The 13,921-nt window shown below is 50.9% G+C and overlaps 1 protein-coding gene across 4 annotated transcripts in view; it reads right to left on the reverse strand.

The window, feature by feature from the left end:
• Window positions 1-8,554: 8,554 nt before the first annotated feature.
• The window catches only part of MARF1 (meiosis regulator and mRNA stability factor 1), a 50,144-nt gene continuing 44,777 nt past the window's right edge, over window positions 8,555-13,921 (reverse strand). For all 4 annotated transcript variants that reach the window (XM_075564543.1, XM_075564542.1, XM_075564541.1 and 1 more), the window contains exons 26-27: window positions 13,047-13,217; window positions 8,555-11,099 (exon numbers count right to left, since the gene is read on the reverse strand). In XM_075564543.1, the coding sequence (XP_075420658.1) occupies window positions 10,855-11,099; window positions 13,047-13,217 (416 nt within the window). In that variant the 3' untranslated portion in view covers window positions 8,555-10,854. The remainder of the gene's footprint in view (window positions 11,100-13,046; window positions 13,218-13,921) is intronic.

The following is a 13,921-nucleotide window of genomic DNA, read 5'->3' on the forward strand; positions in this document are numbered from 1 at the left end:
TTCTTTGTACACATTAAACACTCTTCATAAATATTTTCCGTGACTTCTTCTTAATCCGTTTGGCGGCCGTACCACCGCTTCTCTAACCATTTCCTCGCGATTGCACCTTTAGCTGCTCTGGTTGTTCAGTCTTAGAAATCCAATTGCTGCCAACATCCTCAGGAGCCCAGGTGGTGCAGTGGCTTCCCTGCTCATGGAAAAGTCAGCAGCCTCAAGACAGACTGCTCTGTAAAGACACACGGACTCGGAAACCCCCGGGGAGCCATTCTACTCTGTCCTCTTGGGTCACTCTGACTTGGAATCGACTCCCGGGCTGTCAGCGGTGGGTCGTCATCCGGAGAACGCAGCTTCGTCTGCATTCCTGATTTCCCAGACAGCTCCTCGAGCGAACATCATTGGTCCAGTTCTCAGTGCTCTTCCAGCTGCGAGTTACCAGTAGCCCAACCCTGACACAGTGAGGTCAAAGCACCGTGATCCACCCACAAGGTGGCCACCGGCTGGTTTAGGAAGTGGATTTGCCAAACCTTTCTGTGGTTTGGAAGCTCCTATTCAACCTTTCTGAGTAATATTTAAAAAAAAATATGTATACATCAAAAATTAATCTTAATGTCCCCCAGCTTTGGAGTTTACACAAATTCACTTTCTATATGGATTTCATCTGAGTAGGCTGGCTCAAATGGAGTGGGCAGCAGCCTTGTGGCCCTGCAGGGCCACCGTCTTCCATAGGTTCCAGCTGCTGTCCAGGTTTCAGCGGTACCCACTTTCTGCCCTTCCAGTGTCACACTACTGGCCTTGGGAGACATCATGCCCCTCTGTGGGATGCATCAGGTAGGAAGCCAGCCCCTCCCACTAACTCACAACAGAATCCCCAGGCTAACGGGCTTCCCCCAATGAAACCAGGGATCTGGAAACCTGCCTTTGGGCCCAGTAGAGAGTACTCACTAATCAATCCAACAAGCGGAGAGGAAACTCTCATCAAAGCCCTGCCTCCAGCACATCTGTGAAGCCCTAGGCAGACCAAACTTAAGCGCCTGCGGTTCCTATTGCTTTTCACTAAAAAAACAAACAAACACCAGACCCGAGAATGCATTTAGACCAGTGTTTCCCAAAGTGGACCATACCGCCCCCTGGGGAATGCTGGAATGACCCAGAGGCTGGGAATGCAGGTACGCGCACCTCTATACTGGATCGTGGCTGTCGTACAAAAGTTCATTGCCAAGGGGCAACTAAATTCTTTTTTTCCTGAAAAGCGGGCAGTAGGTCAAGTAAGTTAGGAAGTTATGATTTGGCCATTACCCAAAAGGCTCCTGGATCACCAGGAACGCCTGCAAACCTCTGACACGTAGACCTCGGGGTCCTGCTCACCGAGACACGCTCCTCCTGGGAGCCAGGTGGCAGGTGCCCGGAAGGCCCGTGAGTGAGAGAACCGTGTGCTTGTTACCATGTTCACTCCTCCAATCAACCCTGTGATGATGCGCACTTTACAGATGAGGAAGTGGGCAAGAAATGCTTTCCCAGGGGCCCTGGTAGCTCACAGTGACTCACTAGTCTCACCTTCTTCCTTCGTGTGGCCTCTCATAGTCCATTCTCCCCCAGTTAACCTTTAAACAAATCCCTACCATGAAAAAAAAATCTTCCATTCCATCTCCTCCTGCAATCCCTCAACGCTCTGCCTTCTCTGCCGTCCTGGAGAATCACCCAGTCCAGTCTTGCTGTCTCCACTGTCCTAACCTCCTGCTCACGCCTCAATATCTTGTCATTGGGTTCCTGTCACTCTCAGGTCACTGGGGTCAACAGTGGCCTCTGCTTGGGTAGAGCCAACTGCTGCTTTCCAGCCCCCCACATAGCTGAGTTGCAGGCAGTGTCTGTTACAACCGGCGGAGCATCTGCCTTCCCTGGCGGACCCCTTCCCAGTCTCTCATAAAACTTGTTGCCATCAGGGCCCGGCGCCCTCTTTCCTCTCGCCTGCACCCTGTGGGCTCCCAGCGTCTCCCGAGCTCAGGCCATGTACCCCGGGGACCCCTGAGGTCTCCGCATGGACACACATGGAATATAACGTGTTCAGAACCCATGGTGCCAAATCCACCTGCCACGTGTTTTTGTAAATAATTATCGGAACTCAGCCACGACCATGTGCTTACATATCATCCGCGGCTGGCGATGTGCTTCCTACGGCAGAGTGAAGGAGCCACAACAGAGTCAGGATAATGGCCTAATAATCCCAACATCATTATTCCTGGGCCCTTTCAGGATCAATTTGCGTCTCCCCAAACTGGGCTTGGCTTCACCTATGTGTTTTTTTCTTTTTTACAAAACACAGACCCCAATTTTTATCGTTAGATTCAATGTATAAATTACTTTATCAAAAAAGAGTATCAGTGTGAATGAGGGGGAACACGGAGTGGGGACCCAAAGCCCAGCGTGGGCAACTGGACATCCCCTTTCAGAAGGGTCGAGGAGGGTGATGAGCCAGCCGGGCGCAGCGCAGCAACGATGAAGCACACAACCCTCCTCCCTTCAATGCGTACTCCCTCCCCCCACACCTGTGTGTGTTTCATCTCAGCAAAGTATCCCACGTGGTTGCCCAGAATTTTCCTTAGACTTATCCTTGACTCCTCGAGGGTTTCTCATGTTCACCCAACTGCCCCCGAGAGTCACAGTCAGCGGGCTTGGCTACGGACCAGAAAGGTGCAGGGTTGAGCCCACCCACAGGCATCTCAGAAAGGCCTGGGAATGTACTGCTGGAAATTCAGGCCCCAGAGGGCCACCATGCCTCAGAACTGACTCGATGGCCGCTGGTTGGTCAGTCTCTCTCGACTGTCCGTACTGCTGTGTGCCCTTGGGAGTCACCGACCGGCTTCCTGGAGACGGGTTTCCCCCCTCTGGATTCATGTACCACTCCAGCCAGGCGATTTCTGAACCCTGCACGTCTGTCATGCCCTGTGGCCTTTGTGAGGAAAGCATGCTCTTCCAAGTGGTGTAAGAGGAGCTCTTCTGCCCACTTCCCACATCCTCAGCCTCCTGGGGCCGCACTCCTGGGCCGCTCTGGGTGCTGAGACCATAGAAGGCTTATTTTGGTTACTTGGTTCTTCCTGCCATGTTCTCTGTTGCTCCTGAAGCTTCACGTTGATTCTCTAGGGCTCCTAGAACTTCTGATCCCGCCCCCACCCCACTTTTTCTTCTCACCCTTTTCTATCTGAACCCCACCCGGAATGATCTCCCTCACATGCAGCTCGTCTCACGCTTGTCACTTCCCAGTTTACACTCTTCTCGGCCTTCCCGGTCAACTCTTGGATTCTTGGCCTGAATGAGCTAGCCAAGCTGCACAGGGCTCTGGGATACAGGGTCAACTTTACATCCCGGCCTCAGCTACAACGAAACCTTCAGTGGCCCCGTGTCCTCTCAGAGATCGGCTCCTGCACTAAGTCCACCCCCCCGCCCCCAGCCCACTCTTGTGTGGCCGTCTTGCTCACCTGTTTCCCCAGTCACTATAAACACCTGACCACTCCACCTCAACCCCAATCAGGAGACCCACCGAGTCAGCTCTCCCCAGCTGTTCCCCCCACACCTCAGCACGGGCTTAGCATTGTCCGGGCTACCCCTGGGCTCTGCGGGAGGAAGCAAGGTTAGGGAATGGGCGGCTCCCGGTTCTTCCGCATCCAGGAAAAGCAACGGCATCAGGTTTGGGCTTTCGTGAACAATCGTTTCCTTTCCTCCCCACTGGAAGAGCGGTGAGTGCTGAGGCCCAGGGACAGGAAGGAGCCTGGAGCAGCTGGTAGGAGGTGTGTGTGTGTTTGGGGGGGGGCACTAGCATGGGGGTGGATGAGAGGGAGCCACTGCGTTATGGCTCTCTGGGTTGCACTGAAGTCAAACAGAAGAGAAGAAAGTAGGGCATTTCCTGGCTGGAATGTCCAAGACGTCAGGAAACGGATCCAGGACACTGTCACGTAGCCTTGGTGTTTCTCTTGGTGGCGAAAGGGTGGTCCTCAGCTCGAGTCTCCAGGAACGAATCTCAGCAATGGCACAGGCTTGGCACAGGTTCACGGCTTCTATGCCTGCTGGGGGACCACCATGCATCTCCACAGAAGTCTTAGCCTGGCTCAGCTGGGCTCACAAGCCCATCCCCAAACCGCTCGGGGTTGCTAACTTGGGGGCTCAAGGCTGACCGCTGGAGCCAGGGAGGGATTGCCCACTGTGCCAGGAGAGGATGATGGATGGTGGACTATGAAACCGTTTCAGAGGAGGGCTATGCAGAGCAAGGTCAGAGGCTCTGTGGGTCACCCGACACCCAGCCCAGCTTCCAGTCTGCTCTTGACTTGGCTCCCCAGCAGCTGTGTGTGCAGATTCCTACGGCAGCTGTTGACCCAGCACAAACCACAACCTAATGGGGTCCCAGAGGGAATGCCCTGCAGACAGGTTCCTCTCAGTTCAGGTCTCCAGGTTTCATGACGAGTGGAGAGCCAGCATGGATTCTAACTGGCCCAGACAAGGCTCGGGACTGCAGAGCCCCACTCAACCTCAGGAGAGGGCCCAGGAGCCTCAACAACAATTGTACCATGTCCTTTCAGACTTTAAGAGTTGTCTCTAAAAAGCTCAAAGAATTCCTGTACACCTGGGGGGTCAAAACTGGTGGCTCACGGCCACATGCGGCCTGAGGTAATTTTTTGTGGCCCACGATGCTCTGAAATGAAATGTAACGAAGGAACTGTGTGTACGGTATTGCCTCGGTCTCCCCTAAGCGCTATTATCTTCATAATAATTTTTTCTATTTACATCTTATTTCAGAGCATCATGGGCCACAAAAAGTTACCTTGGGGGCCACATGCAGCCCGCCAGTTTAAGACACCCCTGCTGTACACGCTCTCATCGCTCAGGTCCACCAGTTGCTGTTTCTGCTGCGTTGGTTTTAATGGGCTTTCTTGGCACAACCCCCTGCACTCGCCACCCCGTCTTCTCTAGACAACCTGAGCCAGGTGCATGACATCGCTTTACTATCAAGCCCTTCAAAACACGTGTCTTAAAAAAACCGAGAACTTCCTGCCCCTCCCCCGAAAAGAATTTGTTCCAAAGGATGACATTGACTCTGCAGCTCTGGGAGATGGACATATTTGATCAGAGCACACGGGAGCAGATGAAGAGGCAGGAGGAGAGAGTGGAGCACAGCCTGGCCCACCAGGCCGTGATGATGATGTTCCTGAGTAGAGCAGCCAGTCCACAGAGAGAACAACATGGCTGGCCCCACTATGAGACATGATGCCCCTCAGTGACTAAGGGCGATACAGGGGACAGCACCGGAGACACAGTGTGGGAATTGCACCTGACCTGATCCCACCACACCGAGGCAAATCACTGGGGGAGTGCAGCAGAACAGCAAGGGAATGGAGTGGCAAGGTCGCCAGGGAATGCTGAAAGTGGACTTTGGGGCCAGGGCGTGGTGCCCCAAAAGACTGGACTGGAAAACGCTCCTAAGGGCCAGCAAACGATCCCTGAACTAACTACAAGCTTTTCTCTTGTGAACTGTTTTGTTCTGTTCTTTGTCAGTGGTTAGTTTTTGTTGTTTTGTTGTCTGGTTGTATACTGTTGCTTTGTTTTCCTCTGTCTAGTTTTCGTGCATGTTAGTGACTCCACAGGTCTGTCTGAATAGGACAGGCTGGATGAACTATCTGGAGGAAAAACAACGGGACCGACAATTCTGGGGGGACTTAGGGTGGGGGGGTAGGGGGGGTAAGGAAGTGGTGTTAACAAACCCAGGGACAAGGGAAAAACATGGGATCCCAAATGGTAGAGAAGGGGGAGTGGCAGGCCTGGTGGGAAATGATCAAGGGTAAGGTTGCTTAGAGAAGAGGTATACTCTAGCCCAGGTGGCGATGAAGCATGGTAGTAGGGCAGGAGGAAAGTCAAGGGAGATGGAGGAAAGAGCTAGGAGTCAAAGGGCATTCATGGAGGTCTAGACAAAGACATGTACATACAAATATATATAGGAGGATGGGGAAATAGATCTATGTGTCTATATTTATAGGTCAAGTATTAAGGTGGCAGGACCTTGGGCCTCTACTCAAACACTCCCTCAATGCATGAATACCTTCTTTTATTAAATTGGAACTCTATGATGCTTACTCTCCCGACACAACGGCTGGAGCCAAAGTGGGTGAACAAGTAAATGTGGTGAAGAAAGCTGATGGTGCCCGGCTATCAAAAGAGATAGTGACTGGGGTCTTAAAGGCTTGAAGATAAACAAGCGGCCATCTAGCTCAGAAGCAAATAAGCCCACATGGAAGAAGCACACCGGCCAGTGTGATCACGAGGTGCCCAAGGGACCAGGTATAAGGCATCATGCAAAAAAAAAAAAAGATATAAGTGTGTGTATGTATGTGTATATGTATATATGTATGTGTATATATGTATATATATCATATTAAATGAAGGGGGAAGTGCAGAGTGGAGACCCAAGGCCCAAGTGTCGACCAATGGAGACCCCCTCATAGAGGGGTTTAGGAGAGGAGATGGGTTAATTAGGGTGTGAGGTAGTATCAATGAAGAACACAGCTTTCCCCCAGATCCTGGATGCTTCCTCCCCCCAACTACCATGATCCGAATTCTACCTTGCAGGGCTGGATAGGACAGAGGCTGTACACTGGTGCATATGAGGGTTGGAGGTACAGGGAATCCAGGGTGGATGATACCTTCAGGACCAAGGGTGTGAGGGACGATGCTGGGAGAGTGGAGGGTGAGTGGGTTGGAAAGGGGGAACTGATTACAAGGATCCACATGTGACCTCTTCCCTGGGAGAGGGACAGCAGAGAAGGGGGGAAGGGAGACTCCGGATAGGGCAAGATATGACAAAATAACGATGTATAAATTACCAAGGGCATATGAGGGAGGGGGGAATGGGGAGGGAGGGGGAAAAAAAGAGGACCTGATGCAAGGGGCTTCAGTGGAGAGCAAATGCCTTGAGAATGATTGGGGCAGGGAATGTATGGATGTGCTTTATACAATTGATGTATGTATATGTATGGATTGTGGTAAGAGTTGTATGAGCCCCTAATAAAATGTAAAAGAAGAAAAGAGAAAAAAAATGATTAGGGCAAAGACTGTACAGATGTGCTTTATACAATTGATGTATGTATATGTATGAACTGTGAAAAGAATTGTATGAGCCCCAATAAATTGTTAAAATAAATAAAAAAGAAAAAAAAAACAAAAAAAACCCCGAGACCAATGATCAAATTCCATTGATATACTATTTTCTAATATTGAAGTGTCACCAAGTTGGCCCAATATTTTCCTTATGTGCAAATCTGCCCCCATCCAAGACCCCTGCTTTCATTGCCCTCTCGCTTCATCTCTCCTGAGCGGGAATGCCCCTGGTCGTTGTTTCTGAAGCAGTCATGCCTTCTTCCACTGGAGAACCATTGCCTCTGCAGCTTCTCCGAGCTGCAAGTCTTTTCTTCCTCCTTCACAGAAGCCCCCAAGCCCTGCCACCATCAGGGATGACTGAAAGTTCTGCTGGGTCCAAGCTCACTCCTCTGGTCCCACCATACCTGGCTCGGTGCCTGACCCAGCAGGCGTGCCATCAGTACTGGACTGAGGAGTTGGATAGATGGGGCTTCCAAGTCCAACTCACCCTCTCCAAGCTTCACTTTTCCATGGGTGGGACTCCCAATCTGTTGCCATTAGTCAACTCATGGGTACCCTATAGGACAGAACTTCCCCTGGGGGCTCCCAATGCTGCCATCTCTCTGGCACAGCCAGGCACATCTTTCCCCCGAGGAGGGGCTGGTAGGTTAGAAGCAGACCTTTCAGCAGGGGCCCTTTGGGATGGGACTACCAACATCACTGTCAGCAAGTTATTCTGAATCTTGCAGTTTGCGCGTGATCTCAGGACTAGCCTGGGACCCCTGTCCTCCCACCCCAGGAGCTGGACGGCATGGCTGGGGCTTCCTTAAGTCCATCAGCCACTTGTCCTTCAGTTACTTACTGTGCAGCTCCAGGTGGAACCTGTGACTCGCTTCCAGTCGCTGGAGTAGGTAAAATGGGTTTCTTTCACACAGGAAATCCTAGGGATTATTTCAGTATTATAACTGGAAGGGCTTCTGTATTTCTTGTATTTGCCAGTCTAAGGTGGAGCCTGGGTGGCAGAGTGGGTTAAACATTGAGCTGTGAACTGCAGAGTCAGTGGTTCCAAACCACCAGTTGCTCCTGGGGAGAAACATGAGGCTTTGTACTCCCGTGAAGACCAACAGTCTCAGAAGCCACAGGAGCAGGTCTGCTCTGTTCCGGCAGGCTCACCCCGTCAGAACTGACTGCACAGCACGGAGAAGGCAGGGGCCTTTACAAGGTTCCAACTAGGAAGGTCCAGTTGCCTGCCCCAGAAGGATGTTGGGCTAACAGGGTCTCTGACACTTCATCGAATCAACTTGCCCTCTTTTTCACTGCCCCCAGTACTTCCAAAAGGGCTTAGTTGCTGGGGGAGCCCAAAGTGAAAGGCAAAAGACACAGAGGAATGGTTTATTATCCCAAGACACAAACAAAAGCACTCACTGGGAAACTTGAATTAGATGCTTGCTTGGTAAGTTTATTGACAACTGTTTGGTCCCAACACACAAAACAGCACTGAACCACAAACGTGTTTAAACAAAGGAGACAGTGAAGAAAAACATCTCCCCCCAAGCCCAACACAAACAAACAGTGCAAGATGGGAAAGGGTGGGGAGGGGTTAGCGAGAACGTTGGTCTTTCTTTTCCCCCCAATAAACAAATTTAATCCAGTTACATCTTCCCCACCCAGAAAGAATTTCATTGTCTTAATTCTCATCTGTCATTTCTTCACATCATTTAGTTAAGCCTCTGGATAAAAAAATAGACGATCAGTTGTACTGGCCCTTGTGAAATCCATCATGCGCACAAGATGCTTCTGCGGCGCCCCGCGTTTCCCAAGCAGCGACTGGTAGGTGTCGATGTCCTGAACAGCCGGCCAGCCCTGTGGAGACCTGGCCGGCTGCCACACTCGCGAGACCGCACAGAACGCGAGCATCTTTGTGTCTGCAGCCCACAGAACCTGCTCCTCGAGGCTGCTCCTAGTGACTTGCAGTGAGACCTGACGTCTTGAAAGGCCACAGTCCGCTGCGTGCTCGCAAAACTCAAGTACCAGCGCGCAAACCGGCCTGGTGAAAGCTTTCTGAATAAGGCAACTGATGTGCTTATCACCAGCTTTATCGAGTTGTTTGGAAGCTTTAACAAAATTTGCCCACTTGCATTTTACTCCCTGTGACCCTGTGTCTGTGGAGGACTCACAGCACCAGGGACTTGGGCCTGAGGTGTCCTTCCACTTGGATTGGGGCCATGTGTTGGGCACTGAGAATCACTGGCTTCATTTAAAAGATTTGAGGAACAAAAATCTAAATTGTAAAACTCTCTCAATAGCCTTTATTTTTTGTGGCATTTATTCAAATGCTGGCTATAAAATCAGAGTCCATTTTCTGGCTTCCTAGAAATTACAAACTACAAACATTTCCCCCAAAGTGACTCTCAACTAGTGGGAGACCTGCACAGCAGGTTCTTTCTGCTCCATCTGAGTGACGTTGCCTCTTCTCCCAACAGATACAACCCATTGTAAATGTCAGGCTTTTCCAGGCGGGCTATGAGGCCACCGGTCACCAGATCCACCTCCGCCAATTCAAGAGCAAGGTCGCCCCACTGCACAGTGCTCTCTCAGGACTGGCATAGACACGAGACACCACCAAAACACTCACGCATGCTTCCAACAGTGAGAATTGGTGGAGTACAAACACACTATTAAAAGATACTGAGCTAGCCACACACACACATACACACACACACACTCTCTCAGACAAAGCTTCCCAGGTACCAGAATCAGCTTTAAAATGACAAAAAACAAGGTTAAGTCGATCAACCTTGGCTTTCGCATGCATTGATAGAATCTGTCTGAAACAGTATTGATCTCGTTCCTATTAAAGCACCGCCCCCATTCAGCTCTGATTTGTAGGTTATGCATTTGATGCATAATTTAGGCAATCACTCTCTCCTCAGTACTGCCTCACGGCACACAGTGATGTGTGTGGCAGCTCAAATGCCAACTTTCCATTCATGACACCAAGACCATCTCCTTTTCCTTAAACCGATCCATCTCAACCTGGAACTCCACATAAAAGGGAAGCGTAAAACATCGCTACTTTCTAGAAAGCTCCTAAATGGAACCTGAAAGTGGAAAACATTAAAAAATTTGTCATGAAGTCACACCTGTCCACCACAGACATAGTTAAATTAACAACTAGGCACACTACAAGTCACATGGAAGCCAGGAACCTTCATCTTCTGACCTGAAAATCCACTCTCCGCTCCTCCTCCCCGCCCCTCCCGTGCACACACGGAGGGTCACGGAACGGGCTTTGATTCAAGGACACGTCATGCATTCGATTAATACTGTCTGAACACGTCAGTAAACAAAGGGTTGTCGACTACGTGAAGCTACGTGGGATTAGACCGTGACCGTGGCTTATGACGGTAAGACCACTTCTTTCTAGTGACTGCTTTCCTTTTATGGAACACTATTATATTCCAGAATTATTAAGAAACATTTGGTACACGAGATTACGGATTTTCAAACAAATGCCAGAAGTTTTCAAATCATTGTGTTTGTAGGGAAAGCCCCAAACTTCAGCTCAGGCCCAGGTGGGGTGTCAAAGAAACAGGAAGATTGAGAATACACCTAAAGATGGAACAACTGGCTTCTTGGGGGAGCTCACGTCAACGGAAAAGGGCATGTTTGTGTGAACCCACTTTGTGTGCAGAGTCAGACAGTGTTTCACATTCCGGCGCTACGTTCGAACGAGCGTCAAAGCTTGGTTACAGGTGCGAAGGAAAAGTTGGCGGCCAATTTCACTCTATTTTTGGGTTGCTTTTTGGCTGGGCTTTCCCCGGGGCCCTTGCTGGGCAGTGACTGTGGGGCTTCTGAGGAGGGCCGGGGAGGCACGGGGGCAGCTGCTGAGACACAAGCTGACCTGGAATCACAGGTCACTTCTTCGTTCTGCACTGGGACTGATATTCCTGGGTTTTCTTCTTGGTTGAAAATCCTAATTTCTGGAAACACAGAAAAGCAAATTAATTAGGCTCCAGGTCTTGTAAGGAGTGTGTGAGTTCCTGTCTCAGGAAGAACTCCCCGAACGGGCACGCCTACACCACAGCTCACATCCATGGCTGTGTGGCCGAAAGTTTGTCATCAAAGTATTGACAAATTTCAGCTCCCCTCTCTTGGATTTCACAGTTTTAAGACACCTTTGATTTAAATTACAGAACAACAGGTAACGGTTTGAAACTGTTTCCCACTTTAGACCATCTGCCTATTAATTTTCTCTGCCAGGCAGGTAAGTGCTCACCAACCAAGCAGGACATACAGACTTTCAGAGAAGAGGGGCCCAGGTGCCACACTGCGTGGGAAAGGTAGGGCAGCAGGGTGAACCCCACACACAGTCAGCATGGGCCTTGGAAATCCGGGGAGTCAGGCACAGCCAATGTTTTGTGTATGTAGGAGAAAACTCCCGACTTCAACTCAGGCTCATGTTGGGTGTAAAAGAAAAAAGATTAAGAATACACCTAAACATGGCACAACTGGTTTCTCGGGGATCTCATATCAACGGAAAACGGCCATTTTTAAAAACCCACTTTTAAAAATCCCTGCCATGTCAGCAGATCACCATTTATTTGGCGGAGCCAAAAGTTTGTTATTGGAAAAATACTTATGAGAGAAATATGTATCTTTAAACGTACCCCCCCCAATGTGTAGCAACTGGGCCTCACTACACAAGGCAGGGGCATGGTGGACAGCAGTGCCCTCTGACTGACGGTCACCGAGGAGTGCAGGCACATGTGACTAGGCTAATGCGCCCTGAGCGAGCCCTGGCAGTGAGTCGTTAACCACAGGGTTGGCTGCTAGAGACCAGCTGCTCCACAGAAGGAAGAGGAGGTTTTGTATTATCACCTAGAGTTGCGGCCTCAGAAGCCCAGGGGGCAGCTCTATCCTGTCCTACACGGCCCTATGAGTAGGAATCGAGGAGCCTATGTTTACACTTACGTAAACTAAATGCCCAGTCTATGACCCCAAGGAGAACGACTATTGATCTCCCACTGACTAGTTACACTCCCCAGAGCAACACGACCCACATCGTCTACTTCTTCCACAGGTTAGCTCTTCCGGGATCTCAAGGCAGGTGGGATGTTCCCTTTCTCCTGTACTCTAGAGAAGCCACCAGCCCCCTCATCTGCCTACAGGGCCAAGTGCTGTTCAGGAATAGTGAGGAGAGGGATTGTCAATTCCGAGGTCTTCTGTTCTCTGTGGGAGTCTGCAGACGGGGAGGAACCGGCCTACAACAGCTTCAGGAGGCTGCATCTTCCTGGAGGCCGGTGACATCATGGGAAGAACAAGCAGCTTGGCCGGTTTCCTCCCTCTTCTCCTGGAGTGTGGACAGGATGGCTGCACTCACAGTTGTGGTAGGAATGGAATGAGATAGCATGTCAAGTGCTGACACCCTCAGCACAAACGTGAGTCACCCAGTGGCCGAGTGTGAGACCTAACTCAATGGGACCTTGGCTGGCCTGCCTAGGTGGTCCACATGCTCCATTCCCAGATCACTGAGCAGGTTCCAGGGGCGTAGCCACACCTGCCTCCTCCTCTTTGCCTCACCTGCTAAAGCTGTGGAACCCAGGCCAGGGGGCTATGTATGCATGGTGAGGGGTATGCTCATGTGTCCCTGAACCTTTGAAGCCTGAGGTCTTGCATTCTCCCCGACTTTTGCAGCGGCTGGCCATGTCAGCCCTCCACACCCACCATGGTCTCCACTCAGCGCTCCCCTAGCTTCCTGTGGAGGCAGATGCAAATCATCTCCGAGAACCCAGGCAGGGAAACAGGGCCCTGAGCAGTAAGCACAGGCAGTGTTACGTCTCAAAAGGACTCCTTTCCCCGCATCGAATCAAACATTTTCTTTCTAAACTCCCCAAGGAAAGCTCCCGCAACCACGCAGTGTGCCGTACCAGGAGGACACTGAGCGCGCTCCTCAAACTGAATGAGGTCAGCTGACTGCAGGATGACGGGGTCCGGTCTCAGCTGCGGGGACGGCAAACACGAAGGGACAGGTTCACACAAGAGGTCGACAGGCGAGCTGCTAGGCAGGCACAGAAGTTCTTGCTCCGTCTGACTGAGATCTGGAAGCAGAAGGTGGCACAGACTGTTCAGGACTAGAGTCTACCAGAAGGGGAACTCGGGGTTCATGTCTGGCTTTCTCTCCAAGTCTTAAAAATGTGAAACACTGCGACCACCTGGGGCCGCCATGCCAAGTGAAACCAGTCTGTCAGAGGGCTGATGGTGTAGGCCAGGGCTCCTCAAACTGCGGCCCGCCGAGGACACTGACCTGGCCCGCCGGGCGTTTTTCCCTCTTTTGCTTTTTTACTTCAAAATAAGATAAGTGCAGTGCACATGGGAATTTTTTCATAGTTTTTTTTTTTAAACTATAGTCCGGCCCTCCAACGGGTCTGAGGGACAGTGAACTGGGCCCCTGTTTAAAAAGTCTGAGGACCCCTGGGGTATGCTCTTACTTCTACGACCCATCTAGCACGATGAACTTGTTGGTAGTTGACAGAGGAAGGGGGGGGGGGAATCACTGTTTAGTGGACACTGAGTTCCTGTTCCTGGGGAGTCACCTGGCAACAGGCCCTGGTGGGGGCTGCACAACATGAGCACCACAGTCTAGCCTTGATTTTGCCGCTCAAGATGGCCCCCCCAAACTTGAAAATAACATTAAATAAAGGGAACACTATATGAGTCCCCCTCCAGGATGCCCAAACTAGTTTTGGTGTGGCATAGAGCGCAGACTTCTTTGGGGAAGGGTGAGAGACGGAAAGATGATCTG

The sequence above is a fragment of the Tenrec ecaudatus genome, chromosome 12 (genome assembly GCF_050624435.1).
Source record: "Tenrec ecaudatus isolate mTenEca1 chromosome 12, mTenEca1.hap1, whole genome shotgun sequence".
Classification (NCBI taxonomy): Eukaryota; Metazoa; Chordata; class Mammalia; order Afrosoricida; family Tenrecidae; genus Tenrec; species Tenrec ecaudatus.